The sequence below is a fragment of the Pelophylax lessonae genome, assembly GCF_965119305.1.
Source record: "Pelophylax lessonae genome assembly, chromosome: 12".
In the NCBI taxonomy this organism is placed as follows: Eukaryota; Metazoa; Chordata; class Amphibia; order Anura; family Ranidae; genus Pelophylax; species Pelophylax lessonae.
The window spans coordinates 101,824,492-101,845,791 of record NC_138779.1 but is presented as its reverse complement, the minus strand read 5'-3'; the positions used below and the strand labels follow the sequence as shown (position 1 = coordinate 101,845,791).

Below are 21,300 nucleotides of genomic sequence, written 5' to 3'. Positions count from 1 at the left end.
ATTAAATGACATTTACAGAGAAAAAAAACACAAATTCGTTTTAAATACCAGCAAGTTACATTAATTGCTAACTTCTTTAAAAAAAAAAAAAAAAAAAGCACACACACCTCTTCAAAGGTCCCCCCAATACATAGCAGACCCCTAACAAAGAAGATGGCAATGACAGTTGTCAAAGTCATTTGCTGACAATTTTAATTTTTTTTTTCTTTGTAAATGTCAGAGCTGCTGCATTAATTTCTGTACATCAATGACATCCACCCCTTCATTGGCACGAATTGGACATTTGTATTGTTTCACTTTAAGCTATTAATAAATCACTGCTCCTGGCCGAATTGAATTTATGTATTTTTTTTGCATTGGTACATGCTCCCTAGAGCAATGCCCCCCACCCCCACCCCAATACTTTATTTACACTCTCTTGCATACAGTATTAGCCCACAATGTGGGCATTTTTAATTTGACAGATTCGACTCCCACTAATTTTAATGGGGTTTGGGTTCAGCATCTGAACTTATTTAAAGTTTTCCAAACCCCTGTCAAACTGAACTCAGGGTAGATTGGCTCATCATAAATAGGCAGAAAAGTTTTTTGTATTTTTGATCTTTGAGAATTGTGGGGTCTATATCTATAATATCTGTATATATATATATATATATATATATATATTGTAATATCTGTAATATAATATATATAATATAATGTAATATCTGTAATATATATATATTGCTATCACAAAAATTTAGCTTGGAGCATGCACTTTTAATAGGTTAGTACAAACAATAAAAAAATGTTCCAAGTTGTAGGATAGAGATTTTACTTCTCATTGTATGCCAATGAAAAACCCCAAGGGCAAGAGGCATTTCTTTTCCCACGTTTAATGTGTTTCTTTCCCTGCCTGTATTTATCAAATTTTCTGTGTTTAAACATCCCTGGCCACTGGGGTAAAGCTTTTGTATAAGGCCTAATCAAGCTCATTCTCAAGAATTTAGACTACTGGTCATGTTAGAATTTCCCTTCTGATTATTTGTATGGTTGTCTCTTTAGGTGTTCCTACATAAAATGTAAATCTATACGCAATTGACAATCATCAGCAGACATTTTGAATTCAAAATGAATTGCTCAGCAAATAGAACCTGGGTTCATGTCAGAGCTCTTTGTAATTATTATAGCTAATCTAGGTGGTAGATTCAACTTTCAAGGAGTTCTATAACTTTCATTTAAAAAAAAAAACATGAGCAATTCAAACTAAACATTTGATAAAAGTATGCAAAAAAAAAAATGCATAAACAGGTGAAAATTGCTTAACGTTTCTCCTCCCCTCTATAGAACATTCCTGTTTGTTCTGGATGATTTCATTGATCAATAGAGAGACTTGGGAGTTAGATGGGTGTTTCACTTTTAGGGAATGTAAAACAGATGGACTTCATTGTAGGTTAGCCTTTGTTTACACAAGTCATCATATGCTTAGTATGAATTACCAAGGTTTATTACAAGTTTACTTTGAAAAAAACAATTAAGCTTGGGATGCTCCAGGCATGTATTCAAAACTGTTCAAGCAAGTAAGCCGTGCCTCGAAGATCTAATAAATTAAGCAGTGTAATAAGAGCCAAATAGGATAGGATTATGTACAAGTACAGTCGTACACTACTTGCTGAGTTGAAACCCACATAAGATGCAGAATAGGATAGCCTACATAATATAAAGACTAATATACTTTTATTTTCTGGTTATTTTATTATTGTAATATTTGAATATACAAATTTGACTTCTCGTTTTAATGTTAGTACTCTTCAAAGAGTAAATAGGAAATACATAGTCCCTGAAGTGAAAGACAATTACTTTTGTCCATTGTTTTTCCTAGTATGGAAATACTTAGTGGTACTTAGAAGGGATCTTATTCAAATCTAAACAGAAAATTAGATACTTTGCGTAATCCGGCAAATATGGCGGAATAGCTCCCTGATGTCCTTTGTGTTATTTACCTAAAATGAATGTCACTTTACAAAAAAATTAAAGCTGTTAGTTTCTTTAAAGTTGAGCCCTGGCATTTTGGCATAATGGGGGCAGTGAAAGCTGCTGCAGGTATGCACAGGTACCTCTAGACGCCTGCACTTTATACCTACTAGTAGCTTCATCTTTTTATGTGACACAGTTGCATTAACTCCAAAGACTTCCGTGTCTTTTGTGAAGGCTCCTCTTTTCTCCTACGCGAATCGGCGTACTCATAAGTCACTCCTCAGTAGCGAGCCCGAGGGCACACACGCAAGGCGATTCCCTAGAGGAGAAGCTGTTCTGCTGGGCCGGCGGCCCCGATTGCCGCCGGGCACCCACAATCACTCCCCAGGAGACAGGACGGCGGTCTGCCGTTATAAACAATCAGCAATCAACACAGGGGTCCTGTGTTCCTCCTATTTAGGAACACAGGTTCCTGTGTTGATTCCGTAAGCCTCTCCCCCTCACAGTCAGGGCCGGTGCTACCACTAGGCGAACTAGGCAGCCGCCTAGGGCGCAGCCATGACCAGTGCCACATTCCTCTCCTGTCACCTCCTCATCCCCAGTGGATGTAACCTCTAGAGAGGGGGGCAGTGTGTACAGGAAGGGAGTGTAGGGTTAAAGGGGTGCAGTGTGTATAGGAAGGTGGTGTAGGGTTAAAGGGGATGTAGCATTAAAGGGAGGCAGTGTGTGCGGGGAGGGGGGGCAGTGTGTACAGGAAGGGAGGTGTAGAATTAAAGAGGGCAGTGTATACAGGAAGGGCAGTGTAGGGTTACAGGGGGGGTGGCATTATGTGCAGGAAGGGGGGCAATGTGTACAGTGTTTTTTGGGGGGGGTGCAAGTAGCTAATCTTGCCTAGGGCGCAAAATAGTCTAGCACCGGCCCTGCTCACAGTTGCACCCCCTAGGCATACATTTAACCTTTTGATTGCCCCCTGGTGTTAACTCCTTCCCTGCCAGTGTCCTTATTACAGTAACAGTGCATATTGTTCTTCATCAGTGCATATTATTCTAGCACTGATTACAGTAGTAATGTTACTGGTCCCCCCAAAACTGTCAAAAATGTCAGTTAGGTGTCCGATTTGACCACCGCAATGTCGCCGCCACGCTAAAAATCGCTTATCGCCGCCATTTCTAGTAAAAAAAAAATTAAATAAAAATGACATAAATCTTTCCCCTAGCTTGATAACTTTTGCACAAACCAATCAATATACACTTATTGGGATTTTTTTTACCAAAAGTAGGTGGAAGAATACAAATTGGCCTAAAATGAGGAAAACATTTGATTTTTATCTATTTTTATTGGGATTGTTATATAGCAGAAAGTAAAAAATATTGTTTTTTTTTTTTTTTTCAAAATTGTCACTCTTTTTTTGTTCATAGTGCAAAAAAAAAAAAAAAATTGCAGAGGTGATCAAATACCACCAAAAGAAAGCTTTATTTGTGGGAAAAAAAAGGATATCAATTTTATTTGGGTACAGAGTTGCACGACCGCGCAATTGTCAGTTAAATTAGCGCAGCGCCGAATCGCACAAAATGGCATGGTCATTAAGGGGTAAAACCTTCCGGTCCTTAAGTGGTTAAAGTTAACTAAAGTCTGGAGTTAGGCTTCAACAGAAAAGCCACTCTTTACCATGTCAGTGCAGATGATGAATGTATTTGATTATGAACAAAGCTGTGCGATCATCATGCCAGTCTTGACATGGTGATCACATGGCTTTGTTAATAAAAAAAAAAGTACTGTAATTGCCATGACAACACTGATCACATGGCTTTGTTAACCACTTGCCGACCGCCGCACGACTATTTACTGCGGCGGTCAGCCCCGTACAGGCATAGTGACGTAGTACTACGTCGCTAGCCTGAGAGCCTCTAGGGGGCGAGCGCGCGCCGCCGGAGGCGCACTCCCGCCCCTGCTCGTTCCCTAACAAGTCCGCGCGTGTGACCGGCGGGACCCGATGTCCGCCATCACTAGCGATCCCCCCGTGGAGAGGGAGAAAGGCAGACGGCTAATGTAAACAAAGCCGCCTGTCATTCTCCCTGATCTAACTGCAGAGATCATACGATCCTGCTATGTAGGATCGTATGTCTCTGTGGTTACATTACTAGCCACACCCCTTTACAGTTATAAGCACGCCCCTAGGGAAACACTTAACCCCTGCATCACCAATAAAGTTAACCCCTTCCCTGGCAGTGTCATTTTTACAGTAACAGTGCATATATATATAGCACTGATTACTGTAGTAATGTCACTGGTACCCCCAAAAGTGTCAAAAATGTCAGTCAAGGGTCCGATCTGTCCGCCGCAATGTCACAGTCCCGCAAAAAAAAAAAATCGCAAATCGCCGCCATTACTCGTTAAAAAAAACCCACCAAAAATGACAGAAATCTTTCCCTTAGTTAGTAAACGCAATAACTTTTGCGCAAACCAATCAAAATACGCTTATTGCGATTTTTTTTTACCAAACATATGAAGCAGAAAACAAATTGGCTTAAAGTGTTAAAAAATCTTGATTTTTACATTTTTTGGGGGGAATTTCATATAAAAAAATTTGAAAAATATTGTTATTTTTTCAAAATTGTCGCTCTTTATTTGTTTATAGCGCAAAAACTAAGAATTTCACAGGTGATCAAATACCACCAAAAGAAAGCTCTGTTTGTGGGAAAAAAAGGACATCAATTTCATTTGGGTACAGCGTCGCACAACCGCGCAATTGTCTGTTAAAGTCACGCAGTGCCGAATCGCAAAATATGGCCTGGTCAGGAAGGGGGGGAAATCTTCCGGGGCTTAAGTGGTTAATAAACAAAGTGCTAGGGTTAGCATTAGGGTTAGAGCTTGAGTAAGGATTGGGTTTACCGTAAGGGTTATCATAAAGGTTTTTTGTGGCACACAAATTGGTCCAGCATATTGAAAGGAGCTTCTCCAATCATCATGAGCTTTTTAAAGCCCACTGCAATCTATTGACATCAGCGCCTTTCATTGACAAGTAACATTTCACCAAAATGGCTAAATTTTCACTAAAATGTCTGAAATTTTGCCAAAAATGTTGGCAAAGGAAAACTTTTGTATACATCCCTAAATATAATTCAGATACAAAAATATATGTTTTGTGTCCTTTTAATTGCTAATTTTATTTTCTCAACTTTGCATATGAATTATGAACATAACTTGTTTTATTTTCTGATTTAGAATCTAGCATGCTCTCTGATATAATAGCATGCTTTCAGAAATTCCATTAGCTATAATGTTAAGAGACCTTTTGTATGATGAAAAACGTTACTGTGCTATAAGCTTTTATTTATACAGCCAGATATCCTCACAGCCTATTATGTTCTTCAATCTCTAGACTTTCCGGCTACCACAAGCTAAGAAAGCTGATCAAGCAGAATACATATATCAACCTTCCTGAAGATCCTGAGGGCCATGAATTGTTCTGGATAAAGCTGCGGAAAGCATTAGACATCAGGGCATATGAAGAAGACAATATCCAGCTTTCTGTAGTTGACTGATCATTACACATGAAAATGATAGAAAGAAAACCAAAAGATGAACATATCTTCCAAGTGTATAGCAGAACTTGGCACTTAGGACAAAAGAATCCAATGTTTCCTACTGGCACACTGGGTCTCCTTTGCTGTATTTTTTCTGTCTTTCAAGATATTACAAACATACTTAAAATGTACCTGAACTCCAAATATAAAGGTTTGCTACGTTTTGGGAAATATAATGTGTGCTGAGCAGTACCTTGAAAATCTACTGTTAGTATTGCATTCTTCCTGAAAAATAGCAGTGCCCTTCCTGGTATGTGAGGGTGTCTGCTCACTGTAGTCTTTGCTGTGGGCTCTGTCATGGGGAAGCCAAACACTGCCTCTACCAAGATGGCCACTTCCACACAGAGACACAATGCAGAAAAAGGCATGATAAGGCAGTAATGGGGAAAAATCAGTTGAAGAGGAACCACAGGCAATACTGGCGGGTCGGAATGTTGGACTTTGTATAGACATACTACACCATTGTAGCTCATTTTTGCTGAGGTACTTTGGATTTTAGCGGACTTGAGAGGGTCACTGTTATTCATCAATACATCCCTATGGACTATGGATGGGATTGACGTCTTGAGGATATCCCTGGAACATCTCATATTCCTGTACAATCATGCTGGTGTTAACTTCTCTATAATTTGAGAGTCAACAACATCTGGTAAGCAGTTTATCCATATCCACGTGGTGTTTTGAGATAGGACTCCATCTTTATTGCTTTCACTGCCATTCACTGGTGTGTGGAGGATTTTCCTTCGTCACTCTTCATATGGACTCTTACATGAACTTTCATTATTGTTTTATCATGCATTGGCGCTGCCCTTTTGTGTATATGTAATTTGGGTTGCGTAATCTTGCCCATTGTGCTGGCTGCCTTATTTTCTTGTTATTTCTTTTTCCAAGCGCAGATATTTTTACCGTTTTTTGAATACTGGTAACTAGTCCATTGCCCTCTGCCTACCTTTTTTGGCACTGCTTCCAGAGTTCAGTTTTTGTTAAACCTAGGTTGTAAATAATTTTATTGTATGCAATCTCCACTAATAACTGTATTTCCCCTCATAGTTCTTTAGATTTATATTAGGTAAAGCATTTAACAAATTGCAATATCCAATAAAATAAAATAATGGGGTGGGCAACTACATGGCAGATGAGGTTTAATGTTGAAAAATGTAAAGTAATGCACCTGGGCATCAGTAATGTGAAAGCAAGCTACTCTCTGGGGGGGGGGGGAACCTCTGGGGGATTCTAGGATGGAAAAGGACCTGGGGTACTGGTAGACAACAGGCTTGGCAGTGGCATTTAATGCCAAGCCGCTGCAAGCAAAGCGAACAGAATGCTGGGATGTATTAAAAAGGGATTCACTCCAGAAATAAAGAGATTATTCTCCCACTCTACAAGACTCTGGTCCGACCTTATCTGGAGTATGCTGTCCAGTTCTGGGCACCGGTCCTCAGGAAGGATGTGCTGGAACTGGAGAGAGTCCAGAGAAGGGCAACAAAAATAATTAGGGGAATGGAGGGCATCGGCTATGAGGAAAGACTACAAGCACTGAACTTATTCTCTCTGGAGAAGAGACGATTGAGGGGGGATATGATATCAATGTACAAATACTGTACTGGCGACCCTAGCATAAAGAACAAACTTTTCAGAGAAAGGGAATACAATAAGACACGTGGCCACTCAATAAAACTTGAGGAAAAAAGGTTCAAGCTTAAAATACGTAGGGGGTTCTTTACTGTCAGAGCAGTAAGGATGTGGAATTCTCTTCCACAAGCAGTCGTATCAGCAGGGAGTATTGATAGTTTCAAAAAACTATTAGATGGGCACCTTAAAGACCACAACATACAGGGGTATACAATGTATGGTTAACAGCAAACACACACACACATCATAGGGGTGAACTGGATAGACTGATGTCTTTTTTCAACCTCACAAACTATGTAAATATCTGATCAGTTTAACAATAAGCTAGTTGAATTTCAAAATGTATTTTTTTTTTTTGTACTGAATAAGGGCCGGTTCACATTACTGCGAGTGCGGCGATCGCATGTAATTCGGAGCGCACTGCTCCTTCATTACATGCGATCGGATGTGCGGATGCGAATTCAGCCATACACTTTGTATGGCTGAATTCGCACTGTATCCGCACCAAACACGCACAGGACCCTTTTTTCCAGCCGCATCAGGATCGGATTGCACAGTGCTTCACACTTGTGCGATCCGATCCTGTGCGAACTGTCAGATCGCACTGCCATATGCGATCAAACTGGGGGTGTCGTTAACATTTAATTGACACCCCCTGCGTATCGCATATGGCAGTGTGAACTGCCAGATGTGCGTTTGCGATGCGGGAACAGGCTACGAATTCGCAGCCTTCCCGCATCGCACAAGTGTGAACCGGGACTTAAGGGGATCTTAACCATTTCACGATTGCAGAACCCCAATGAATTACTCAATATGCCCCATATTATCACCACCGGTTAGATACCAGTATGACTTCAAAGAATGGCAATAGCTTGGTTTTACAAATGGATAACTAGGGACAGAACAGCTGAAATAAATTCATAAAGATTATATCACATTTATTCATATGAAAACCAGTAACTTAAGAATAAACTGGCTAGCTGTTACTAATGAGATATTTACTGTTTTTTTTTTTTTTTTCAATCAGGACATTAAATCGAGGTACAGTGACTAACAACATTACTTGCCTGTTATCTGACACATCAACTAATTTCTTCACTTTGATTCCAGTTTCGACTCTAATAATAAAATTAGGGAGCTTGCCACCTCAATCTGTACCTATAACAGTGATAGTTAATAATTTAACATAACGTGCACTACCCCCAGGGGTGTTGATACCCCTTGTTAGGAACCCCTGTCTTAATAGATCGATACCCACTGATTAACAATGAGATCATGTACATATTTTTTAAACATCATGAAGTCCAGTTACTTTGGATTTTGATTATGAAATTACAGTTATTGTGTATCCTCTCACACAATAAATAGCATCTGAGGTAATGCATAAGGCTGATGCTCCTTTCTTGTTTTGTTGTTTAGTAGAGTAGGGCTTATATAGCCGCACCATTGTTATTGCAAAAACAGGGACAAGATGTGGGAAGGGAGGGGGTTTGCACCTGGTACTGAATTTACTTTGCACCATTTTATTACAACCACATACATGGTTGACAGTGCTTCATTAATCTAAAAAATAATGTAATTATTGTGCCAAAAGCAAGAGTCTTTCAGACATAAACCTAACCTCAGCACCTGGAAACTGGAAAAGAGAGACATGTGCTGTGGTCCATTCATCACTGTGAAGAGTGGGTGTGGCTAAAGTGCACTGGATATTAGGTGTGGCCTAAAGAAACTTGGTTTATTATAATCTAAGTCAGGAGTGTCAAGCGCCGCTTCATCGTGGGCTGCATCAGCATTATGGTTGCCCTCACAGGGCCAGTTGTATCGGTAAGACTAGAGCACTCCACCCGTCCCCGTCCCCCATTCCCATCCCCCAGATCAGATGTCAAGAGCCTTCCCACCATTAGAAGTCAAGAGTCCCCCACCTTACCTTACATCGCAGTGCAATGGGCACTTATAGGTGGCTTTGATATGCAACACTGATGGGCACTGATGGGCACTGATAGGCATCACTGGTAGGCATCATTGGTGGGCACTTGCAGGCATCACTGATGGGACTGCACTCAAGTTCACTTTATATAAATAATGCACTGATTATCAGTGCAGATCCTCCATTAGGAGAGCCGCTTATTGGCTCTCCTCTACTCACGCTGTCAGGGCGAGCAGAGGAATGCCGATAACCAACACTTCCTATTTATACTGCGATCAGCTGTGATTGGACACAGCTGATCACATGGCAAAGAGCCTATGTCATAGGCCTTTTACCGTGATCAGGGATGTGGTGTGTCCAAGAGACAAACTGCACCACGATCCCCATTCTGCGCACCCCCTGGGGTGCACACAAACAGCATGTACTGAAAGATGTCCTATGACACCCAGTCAAAACAATAGAACCCGCACCCAGCCATCATTTTGCTATAGGCCGGGTGGAAAGGCATTAAGGAGCTTACAGTCTAAGGTCCCTGATGCCTTGTGCACACACAACGATTATCGGCCGACCGATCGTCCGACTTTTGTCCAGAGTGGTGTTTTGTTGGTTGGAATGTGCCTAGACTGCACACAAATTTTCTCGGCCAACAAAAATCTACTTCAGAAGTGATGTCATGTGCTGGTTTACTTTCTGTGTGTTTTTTCTTCTCTGAGCATGCCCAGTCTTGCTCATTAGATTTTTGTCTGCCGAAATCTGTACTGACTGACAGAAAATCGGCCGTTGTGTTGACGGCCAACAAAAATTTTATAGCCTGCACACCAGTTTTTTTTCGGCCGAAAAGTCGGAGTCGGTTGTCGGAAGCATCATACTAACAAGCAGAAAATAGGCCGATCGGACGTTGGCCGAAAATTCACAGCCAATTATCGACGCGTGTGTACGAGGCTTAACTCACATTCAAACTCATACATACTAGAGTCGATTTAGGCAGGAGCCAATTGACCTAACAGCATGTCTTAAGGAGTGTGAGAAGAAATCAGAGTACCCAAGGGAAACCCATGCAGGCCATTTCTGCCAATGATTTTTTGGCAATAATCCTAGTGCTGCTCGACAGAAGTGCTAACCACTTAGCCACTGTGCTGCCCACTTCAGCTGTTCTATGCCTGTTCCAGGACGGACAGTGACTTTAAGTACTTAAGCCAGAGACAACCAGGTAAGAATTACTTTCAGAGGGATGTCAACCCTGGCAGCCTTCATGTTTCTCTTAGTACAGGTGTACTTTTATCAATTGAGAACAATAATTATGCTTTCTTTCAAATTGATCTTGTGATTGTTATTTATCTGCTGTGATAAGTTTTGGACTGTTCATTGTGTGAGGTGCTGGTTGGAAGGATTTGGATGATTGCATGTGTCAGACCAATGGTTTCTCACATACACATGGTGAAGGGCTCCAGAGTTTATGGCTGATGAGGAAAAAACAAACTTTTTGTTTTCTCAGAATCTTAATCATTTCTGGTATGACTCATGTAGCCCGGTGGCTTTGAAGAGCTTTTGAAGAGATTCATTCCTAGGTCCACATCCTGCCTTATAGCCAGATATCATTATTAGTCTCAGCAGTTCTCAGGGCTCAGATACTCATGGATCTCTATCTCTCTCAATCTCTCTTAGCTGTGGAAGCCTGCTGCTGGGTAAAACTGCTGAGTGCTAACAGAACACTAAAATAGGTACACGTGCTGCTGGGTTTTTTTTTGGGGGGGAACCCATTAGTGGACAGCCTGTAAGTCAGGTGCTGACCAGAGCTTAGTTAGCTGCTTGGATGAACAAATGTTTTGTTCGCTGTAGACTTGCTGTGTGAAGCCACCCTGCATTGAAAACTGTTTTTGATTGCTACCTAGCTCGAAACAAGTTTGAAGGACAAACATGCTTGGGCTTTTGATGGGTGTCCTTGCCTAGTGCATGGTATATCGTTGCCAGTACCAGTTGTGTCCTTTACAACTGCCAGACTGCATACTGTTACGAAAGATGAAAGTGTAATTGGACTTTAAATGCTTGCCACCCAGGCACAGTGCATTTACTGTGGCAGGATGGCACGAGTAGACAGGATCTCATACATGTACGTCATCCTGCCTCTTCCGGGTTAGGGGTACAAAGTGCGATGCTCCTGCAACCGCTGTGTCCACTGTGTGGGCGGTGTCTACTGCGCCCATGCACGTGGGGTATCTCTATGCCCAAAGACATGCTGACCAATGCCGAGGATCGGGTGGAGGCTGCGGTCATGTGAAGAATTTAAACATTAAAGCAGTCCCCAACTCAAAGATGAGCCACTTGTGTGCAGAGTCCCCCCCCCCCCCCCCGTAAGATGCCTTGTCCCATGTCACTATTCACTTGTAACTGATATATGTTGCATTCGGAGGGACATGCAGAGCTTTCTCTCACTCCACCAACACCAGCATACCTCTGTTACCTCACTCCCAGTAACAGAATGGGGTCCCGCCGAGCACATGGCAGGCCCCATGTGTACTCATTAACTTTTTCCTTCCTGTACCTCATGACCAGGCATTGAATCTCTGTAACACTAGTCTGCTCCCAGTGACTGAAGGAGATGGACAGCTAGGGAGGAAGTGAGAGCACTTACCCACTCACTACCAGACGACCTGTCATCTAACCAGGTACCACACCAAAGGACTGGCTGCTGTAGCTGCTCTTCCTTACAATTACCCATGGCAACTACACTCTCTTCCTTGCCTTGCGAGTTAACCTTTTGTAGTGGTGTTACAAATAACCTATAGGGCTTTTACAAACCCAGGTTCTTAGTAATACGCTAAGACCCAACATACATCTTTGAATAACTGCAGACCAGGCTAATGGCAGTTGAACAACTTTAACTGAAAATCCAGCATAACGTGCAAAAGGAATAAAAAAACATCCTTTCCCTATCTATCTCTAGTTGCAGTTGCCTCAGTGTACTTGTGCAGGTAAAGTTCTTTCGGGTGTAGTCCATAATTGGTGGATCTCGAGCAGAGGCATCCATGGTTTCGGAGATCCTGATGAGACGGCTCCTATGTCATGAGAAGAGAGGCCGGACCCCAAAAGGCCTGAGAACATGATCAGGGAAGGTGGCAAGAAACATTAATTCCTTCCCCCTGTCCTGGGCAGCCAAGTAACTGACTAGTCACAGTAGGCAACCCGCCTACAACCAGGCACAGTGGATTGCTGCTCCTGCTAACACATGATTACAATGTCAACAAAACTGATATGAATTATTTCATTCATAACAAATGTGATTTCTATAGTGATGCTCTGATTGACCAACAAATATCACATGGTACCTGGGCCAATCACAGCACCTTGTACTGTGTAATAGCTGTGGGCCGATGACAGCACACAATAGTAAATCACAGCTGTTATGAATGTAACCCATTCATGATAGTGCTAAACATTGCTGTTACAGTGATCATCACTGTAACAGAAATAAGAGTGTGAAAAAAAAATCCCTAATCACCCACCTAAGTAGTGTGACTTTGGTGACACTGAACTACTCTGATGAAAGTATGTAAAAAATAGTGAAAAAAAGAAACAAAATGGTAAAAAATGCAGCAAGGTTTCCAAGCCTGTGGCCTGATGTGGGTCTGCCATTAATACCGGAATCCTCTCCAGCCCATGTGAGCTGAGTCCCCAGGTGTGACATCTGAAACAGTGACAACTCCGGCATCTTTGTTTGTGGTTTTTATTATAAATTAAGGGGATGGGAGAAGGGAATGAGTGGGATACTCCTCTCGGCTTGAACTAATTACAGTTGGGACTTTGATCCTGGAAAAATTCCCATTGGCGCTTCCTTGAGGCTAGCCAGCGCCAGCCAACACTCACTGACTCTGAGAACACTCTGTAAAACAGAGGAAGTGTTGAATCCCCGACCTATAGTCCAGTAGATCCAAGACTGAGAACTGTAGTACTCTTGACACTGTTTCACTGTGTAAGTCTCTGAATACTTTTCCCCGCCTGTCACAGCTTGAGGTAGTATTTTGCAGAACTCCAAATGGCTATCACTGTAACTGGCACACGCAATACAATTCAGGGCCCAGACTGCAGGTGCCCCCTTTACTACTTGAACTCTTCAGGGTCCACTGACTATGTACCAGCTTTACAACTTCAGGGTCCTCAACCTAGGTACCCCCTTTCACAGCTAGCTGACACTGGATCCCAGAACCTCTTCCGGAGTGGTCCCCTCTGACTCTAGGCAGACCCCCAGGGGCAATCCACAGTACTCAAGACCTGTGTAGGCTTTCCTGGGACTGGACCCGTCTCTCTCTCCGCAGGCTCTCGGCACACTGGATCCCTTCAGCTCAACTCAGCACACCCTGAGACATCCACCTTCCTCAGACAGGAGGAGAGACAGCCGCACTTTCCTTCCTGGGACTCTGCTCCCGCCAAAGAAAATGTGCCACGCACCTCCCCCCAAACCTATATCCACTCCCAGAATCCTCTGTGGCAGAATCTGCCTTCTGGGGTAGTTACACGCTGTGTCCCCTGATTGGGCTTCCCACACTGCCCTATGAGAAGCCTCTCACAGGAGCCAGTGGGGACATTTCCCTCAGAGCAGACACACTTGGTAGCAATGGCAACCTACCTGTAGAAAAGAAAATATGGCTCTGCTGTTAGGCAGACAAAGCCCGCTATGTTTTACCTAGCACCTACCAGTAGGGTGCTACAAAAAGAAAAAAAATATATATTATTTTTTTTAACATACTGTCACAAGTCAGTATCCCTGATCACCACCACACCACTCGTATGATAACGCTGTACCGCACTGGTGACAGTATGTGAAAAGAAAAAAAAATGTTTTTAATTTTTATAATTTTTCAAAAAACTGTGACAAAAAATTACAATTTCAAAAAACTTGCCATGCCTCTTAGTCTAAACACTTCAGACTATTTACTTTCCAAAAAAGGGTCATTTGGGTGTATTTGTAATGTCCTGGCATTTAAAGGGTCTCAAGAAATGAGGCCGACAGTACATCAGGATTGATCAATTTTCAAATATATATACTATAGTTTGTACTGTAGACACTAAAAATTTCACACAAACCAATACACTTACTTTACTGTTTTTTTTATTTACCAAAGACATAACAGAATACATTTTGGCCTAAATTTTTGAAGAAGTTTGATTTTATTGGATATGTTTCATAACAAAAAGTAGAAACTATCTGGGACCTGGAGGGGGGGGGAGGGGGTTAAAGTTTTTTTTATCTTTTGTCTTTTATTTAGGAAAAAAATTAAAAAACCCAATGGTGATCAAATACCACCAAAAGACAGCTCTATTTGTATGAGAAAATGATTCATTTGTGTACAGTACATTGTTGCATGACCGCACAATCACCAGAGTATCACAGTTCTAAAAAGCAAAAAATGGCCTGGTCATGAAGGGGGTAAAAACCTTTCTGAGGTCAAGTGGTTAAATAGCAATGCTGCTTCTCATGTAAAGCGCTGTCTGTCAAACACTAAACTTGCCTATTGGAGGTAAGAGCACAAAAATGTGTTTATCATCAACTTGCTAATTTTCCTTCATTGTCTATTCATAAGTTGGCATGGAATCTTGAACAGGCTGTATTGCTCAACTGCAGTATAGTCTGCAGGAAAGCTCAGGATATGGCTGAGCTGTTTATTATGGGTGTCTGGATAATAAGACTCGCCAAGCAGAATAACAAATCTTTTGCATTTCAGCCTTGTTTTTACCGGTTTGGTCCGATTTTTCAATAACTACATAAGAATTGTTTGGTTGGAATTGACTTGTGTATTGAATGTTGAGACATATCCTTATTAAATACCTGCAATAAAAAGGACAAACTATTGTGCGTATTTTGGAAGGTGTTTTAATTTCTAGAAACAAATCCTAAAATTGTATATTAAAAATAAATAATTATAGAAAATGTACTATTTAGATGTGTTACTATTCCTTTCTTTCTTCTTTTAGCTTAAATATTTGTGTGTAATATTTACCAGTCTTTTAAATGTAAGAAAAAATAAGTAGGGTATTCAAGATTCTGGCTCTAGTATTTGTTGAGTATTAAACTCAACAGATTTATACTGACTGTCTTGAACTGATTCCAGGGCAATACTAGTTTACCAGGGCATCATCTCCTTAAAGTCCTCATGAGTTTATTAGCTATGTTTAAAGTAAGTCTTTGATCTTCTCTTGCTGCATGTAGGGCACTGAGACTGTAGGTGTGGCCTTCTGCAGATTTAAGAACATTAGCCTTCTATCTAATACCATTTCTAGACCAGGCTGCTGGAACTAGATAGGTATGAAATAACAACAGAAGAGGATTTCATCATTACAGAGGGAGGTGACACCTGAAACACAGCAAATCAGATTTTTAAATCCTCTGAATGTCATTTGTCAATTAAGAAGGACAACTTGAACATTGTGAGACAGAGTGGCAGTCAAAAAGGGACAGAAATTCTATCTTCCACAGAGGAGTGTTGTCTTTGGAAAAAAATGAAGCTTGTCTCACTTTTTCTGACAGTCTTTACTTTCTTGTTACACATATGTTGGAGCGAATACTCTCTACCAAAATTTGTCTGCACCCCGATGCCTCTGGATATGGACTGCCAATCTAATGTGCAACGTCATAGTTCTGGTGGAGGAGGGCATTGGGTAGGCATGCAGGAAGAAGCAAAAGAAACTATTCTTCACCTTCGTGAAACAGTGGTTCACCAAAAAGAGACTATCTTAGATCAAAGGGAGACTATAAGGGAGCTGACTGTAAAATTGGGCCGTTGTGAGGGGTACCCTCATAGCAGAGTACATGAAGAGGGTTATGGTCATTCTGCTGAACATGGACAAGAAAGGGAACATGGGCATGAAGAAAGCTTAGTACATGAAAGTAGCCATGGACATGAAAGTGGACATGGACATGAACGAGAACACGGGCACAAAAGGGAACATGGCCATGAATGGGAAGAAGGACATGAACGAGAACATGGCCACGAATGGGAACACCATGAAAGAGAAAATGGACACAAGAGAGAGCATGGTCATGAATGGGAAGAACGACATGAAAGAGACTATGGACATGAAAGAGATCATGGATATGAGCGAGAACATGGTCATGAGAGAGAGCATCCTCATGGGCATGAAGATATCCATGGACATAACAGAGACCATGAATATCATCCTCTCACCCAGCGGGAGTATCGGGAACAACCATCGCATGACTCGAGTCGCAAGCCAAGTGCCCCACCAAACACAATGGGAGACCCGCCAGAGGTGACACCACCTGGAATTCCCCAAATGGAAAGAATGTTGGAGTCACTAAAAGACAGACTGGAGCACTTACAGGTACTCAGGTTTACTATTGTAAATTATTAAAGTGCATTTCCAACTATAACATTTTTTCATTTTAGTTTTGGCTTAAGTGGGAAAGTGTTAAAACTTTCTAGGGCCGTTACTTCTATCTGGGGATCCCTCACTACCTGTTTAGTGAGAATAGCTTTACCAGATAGGAAGGCTTTTACTACAAAAAGGCTGGCCAAACATTATATAATTATCTTGTGCAATTTTCCTTTACATTTACCAAAACCATACAATATGAGGTCAAACCTAAACGCTTTAAATTTGTATGCAATCAGGCAGACACTTGCACTACATAGTTGAAGCTAAATTTAAAGCAAATTGAATAAGAAAATTGTATAAGGTATAGCCAGCATTAGGAACGCCTAAAACTTCTAACAGCTTTTTATTTTTGCCTATATCTGTATTTTTGTTGCAGATTATTCTCTTTCTTCCTGTCTGGTAATACTATTTTCACCAGCACAGAATGGGAACATTTCTCAAATAAATACTCAGATATGAGCAAAAAAACAAAACGAAAAGGGTTCCAGTCCCTCTCCACTCTATCCAAAAAAATTAAATAAAAAAGTTTTGTTTTCCTGGTGGGAATTGATTTCTGAAAACAAGAAAAACAGTAAAATAGCTGAGAGTAAATTAGACTATTTTTTTAAAGTGAACTTTTGCAGTGTTTGCAATTACTAAGCTAAATTGATAAATATTAAGTCTCATTTTTTAAAAGTTATGTTACAAAATGTCATAGATATAGATATTAGAACCAATATTTAATTCAAGTTTATATTTATCAATCATATTTTTATATATTATATTATAATATTTTCTAAATGTTTGAATGTGAATAGTAAGTGAGTGAGTGATTGCACAGTGAAGGTTAGTCAGAGATAGTCAGCGTGGTCACAAGGCAGAATGTTGATCACACAGTGGTGAAATGTGACTGCAAGTAGTAAATGTCCGAAACCATGTCCAATATTGTGTGCGCACAGCACTGATGACACATAAATGCAATTCAAACATCTCATTCCATATATCTGGATTAAATGTGATGAAGAACAGTTATTTCTTGCTGCAATGCCACAGTGAATACCCTACAGGAGTATTGACCAACCCATAGATTTTTACTTAAACTAACCAATAAAAGCTTTCCGCCCAGGTCCCCTTGCACATCGGGCCATCCAGCTGCAGCATGTGCCGCCTGACATTTTAGTGCACCAGGGGGGAGGCGGGGTGCAACATTCAACCCTGCTGCAGGCAGTGTGTCAAAGTCTATGGTAGGCTGTGTTTGTATGGGGCTGGAAACTCTACCAAAGACCTGTGTTCTGGACCTTCATCCCTAAAAGGACAGGGCCTCAAACTCCAGTACCACTTGGTACAGTGACATAGACTTTGACAGGCTGTCTGCAGCGCAGGGCCCTCTTTAATATTGATTGGACCCTGGGCAAATATTTTCTTGGGTCCTCCCGAATCCACTTATCAACTATTTGCAGGCAGTATGGGCTCAAGGGGCAGCTGCTTTGGGCCCCACAACAATGACTGGACCTGGGGCAGCTGCCCCTTTTGCCCTGTGTTAAAGACGGCCCTGCTGCAGCGGGGCTGGATGCTGCACATGTCCCTCTTGGGCACACTAAAATGCCAGGAGGCGGGGTTGCTGTTATAAATCACAGGGCCCCATACAGCCTACCTGACAGGCCCCCCTCCTGGACGAAAGTGACTGGGGACCTAGATTTATCAGTCTCTTCCTTTGCAGCCTTGGCTGCACAGATGAATGAATTGGGAAGTGCTCTGAGGCTTCCTGCTCATTCACAAACTGAAGCAGAGTAGACACTGTTTACTATGATTCAGTGATGAATAAACACAGTAGTGATTGGTACAGATTGCTCACTGTGTTCATTCAGGAAAGGAAGGGGCCAGTAAATTACATATTTACCAGCCCTTTCCCCCACTCTCCATCCTGAAACATCTCCCTGTGTGCTCATAGCAGTTTCTAGGGGGAGAGAAGAGGAGGGAAGTCGGCAGAGCTGTGGGGGAAAGGGGAACCTGGGAGGTCTGGACAGAAAATGGAAGAGGCACATGTGCCAGGACCCCCCTGCAGTGCAGCTGGAGGGAGAAAGAGGAGGAGTGGCTGGCAGCACTGTAAGGGGAGGCAGGAGAGGATTGGTCCCTGCAATAAGACAGTACAGCAACCCCTCCTGTTCAGCGGGTGCCTGGGCCCCCTTTTTGAACTGATGGGGCCCGGGCCCAGTAGAGGAGGGCTGGTTGTAATGCCTTATCAGCAGCCCTGCCAGGAGGGGCGCACAACAGCTGGGTGACAGCAAAAGTAAATATCTCCTTTGTTCATGCAGAGTTAAAAGCATGTTGGGGTTTATTTACAAAAGCTGGAGAGTGCAAAACCAGGCTCACTTCTGCATAGAAACCACTAAGCTTTTAGGTTTCATTGCCAAAGCCTAAATGAACAAGCTGAGGTTAGACGCTGGTTGGTTTCTATGCAGAAGTGAGCCTGATTTTTCACTCTCCAGCTTTAGTAAATAAACCCCTTTTTACTTATCTGTCTCCCTCCCCAGCAGCACACATGTAGCTGTCCTTTGCTCCCCTGCCACACTATTAAGTGGCCAGGAACAAAGGGTAATACTTGGTACTTCCTGAGACAGTGAGCATGTGACTCACTACCATGCAACGGTGCTGCTGCTTTGTGATTGGAAACTCAGGTACCCAACGTCATCAGATGAGAGTGAGCAGAATGTTTTCAGCACTGTGTAAGCTCCAAGATGCAACATAGAACATGCAAAGGTCTTCCTCTCTCTTCCACTACTGGCAGCTGAATGAAATGAGCCTTGGTAAAAAAAGAAAAGTTCCCTGCCAATAAAAGTCTTTTAACACTTATTTGGCCCGTCATTTGCACCGCCATTCTCCTTTGTATTCCTGAACTAGTGCTGCATGAAGTGTCCTTTTCATTTGTCACAATTGTCCATTTTACGGTTCCTCTCTACATCTACAGTTCATCCTGCTGGCCCATATATCATTACAGTAGTGACATTGGGGCTGATAGAAGGAACCACAGCCCACAAAGATAGGAAGCATCTAAAACATACAGAAGTGTGCCAGATGCCAAAGAGAGTTTCAGGCAGGTTATTCTCAGCAATACTGTGGTTGATTTACTAAAATTGGAGAGTGAGAAATCTGGTGCAGATGTGCATGGTAGCCATTCAGCTCCTAACTTCAGCTTGTTTATTTAGGCTTTGACTAAAAAATCCTGGAAGCTGATTGGTTTCTATGCAGAGCTGCACCAGATTTTGCACTCTCCAGTCTTAGTAAATCAACCCCACAGAGTAGAACAGCTTGACAGGTAAAGGAGCATGTGCTTTTATTTTTATATAGAGTTGACAGTGTCATAGAAATGTTCTTTGTATTCATTATTGGTAATATTCCAGGCTAACTACAGCCCATGAAATATCCTGGCTTGTCTGATATTGCAAATAGCAAGGATGATGAGCTAAGTGCAAAACAATAAAAATATCCAAACAAAATTTTAACACCAAAATAAGGGCCTTTAATAATGGTAGCATATGCATGAATAGAAAATATAGGAAACTATTAAAAACACACTATTTTTATTGCAAAGAATGGACAGAATTGTCCCATAAAATTTAGAAGCACAAATCCAAGACACTATAAAACCATAAGAGTGCTTGTATAGGCATTACAGTAAGCAATTACAATAGCATATGTGGTCTACACGTTTCATGGAAACATCTGCTTCATCAGGACATATCTTCTAAAACTTAAGCAGAGCAAGTCAGTAAATAACAGAAAACAACCAAAAAATAATGGGCAATAATATGAACATGAATATTAACGACAATAAGATAAACTGTCCAAAACATCAGGGGGGAAAAACGCTATTGGCATTGCTTATTGTAATGCCTATACAATCACTCTTATAGTTTTATAGTGTCTTGTATTTGTGCTTCTATTTTTTTGGGGACAATTCTGTCATAAAAATTGTGTGTTTTTAACAGTATCCTATTTTTTCTATCCATGCATATTCTCTCATCAGCATAATTAAAGTCCCTTATTTTAGTGCTTTCTTTTTGTTTGGATATATTTCTGGGATTATGCTCCTGGGGTCTTTTTTAAATTTTGACTGATATTAAACTCTATCACATTTAATACTGAATATTTATTGTACAGTTAACAATAGTTGCTAATTCATTCTTTTATTAGATGGCTGATTATTTGTTGTGGGTAAATGCACTATACATTTCTAAAAGAAGCCCAATTGTAATGAACTACAGTTTTTTTTTTTTTTTAATAATAAGAACTTAACCACTTTACCACTAGAGCATTTTGCTGTCTTACGTCTGGGCCACCTTTTGCGATTTGGCGCTGTGCAACTTTAACTGACAATTGTGCGGTCGTGCGACACCATACCCAAACAAAATTTACGTCCTTTTTTTCCCACAAACAGAGCTTTCTTTTGGTGGTATTTGATCACCTGTGCGATTTTTACTTTTTGCGCTATAAACAAAAAAAGAGCGTTTATTTTGAAAAAATAACAATATTTTTAACATTTTTTTATATGAAATTCCCCCCCAAAAAAGATGTAAAAACCAATTTTTTTTTAAATTTTTGGCCAATTTGTTTTCTGCTACCTATGTTTGGTAAAAAAAAATCACAATAAGCGTATTTTGATTGGTTTGCGCAAAAGTTATTGCGTTTACTAACAAAGGGAAAGATTTCTGTCATTTTTGGTGGGTTTTTTTTTAACGCGTAATGGCGGCGATCTGCGATTTTTTTTGCGGGACTGCGACATTGCGGTGGACAGATCGGACCCTTGACTGACATTTTTGACACTTT

General features: G+C 41.3%; 2 protein-coding genes across 2 annotated transcripts in view; both read left to right on the top strand.

Moving 5' to 3' along the window:
* Positions 1-5,501, top strand: part of LOC309567912 (uncharacterized protein) — a gene marked incomplete at its 3' end in the record, with an annotated part of 262,103 nt that extends 256,602 nt beyond the window's left edge. Inside the window, exon 3 of the mRNA XM_082273448.1 lies at positions 5,339-5,501. Coding sequence (XP_082129574.1) covers positions 5,339-5,501 — 163 coding nt within the window. The remainder of the gene's footprint in view (positions 1-5,338) is intronic.
* A 9,941-nt stretch (positions 5,502-15,442) lies between these two features.
* LOC309568481 (neuronal pentraxin-1-like) overlaps positions 15,443-21,300 on the top strand; it is a 43,262-nt gene continuing 37,404 nt past the window's right edge. Inside the window, exon 1 of the mRNA XM_082274156.1 lies at positions 15,443-16,440. Coding sequence (XP_082130282.1) covers positions 15,598-16,440 — 843 coding nt within the window. The 5' untranslated portion in view covers positions 15,443-15,597. The remainder of the gene's footprint in view (positions 16,441-21,300) is intronic.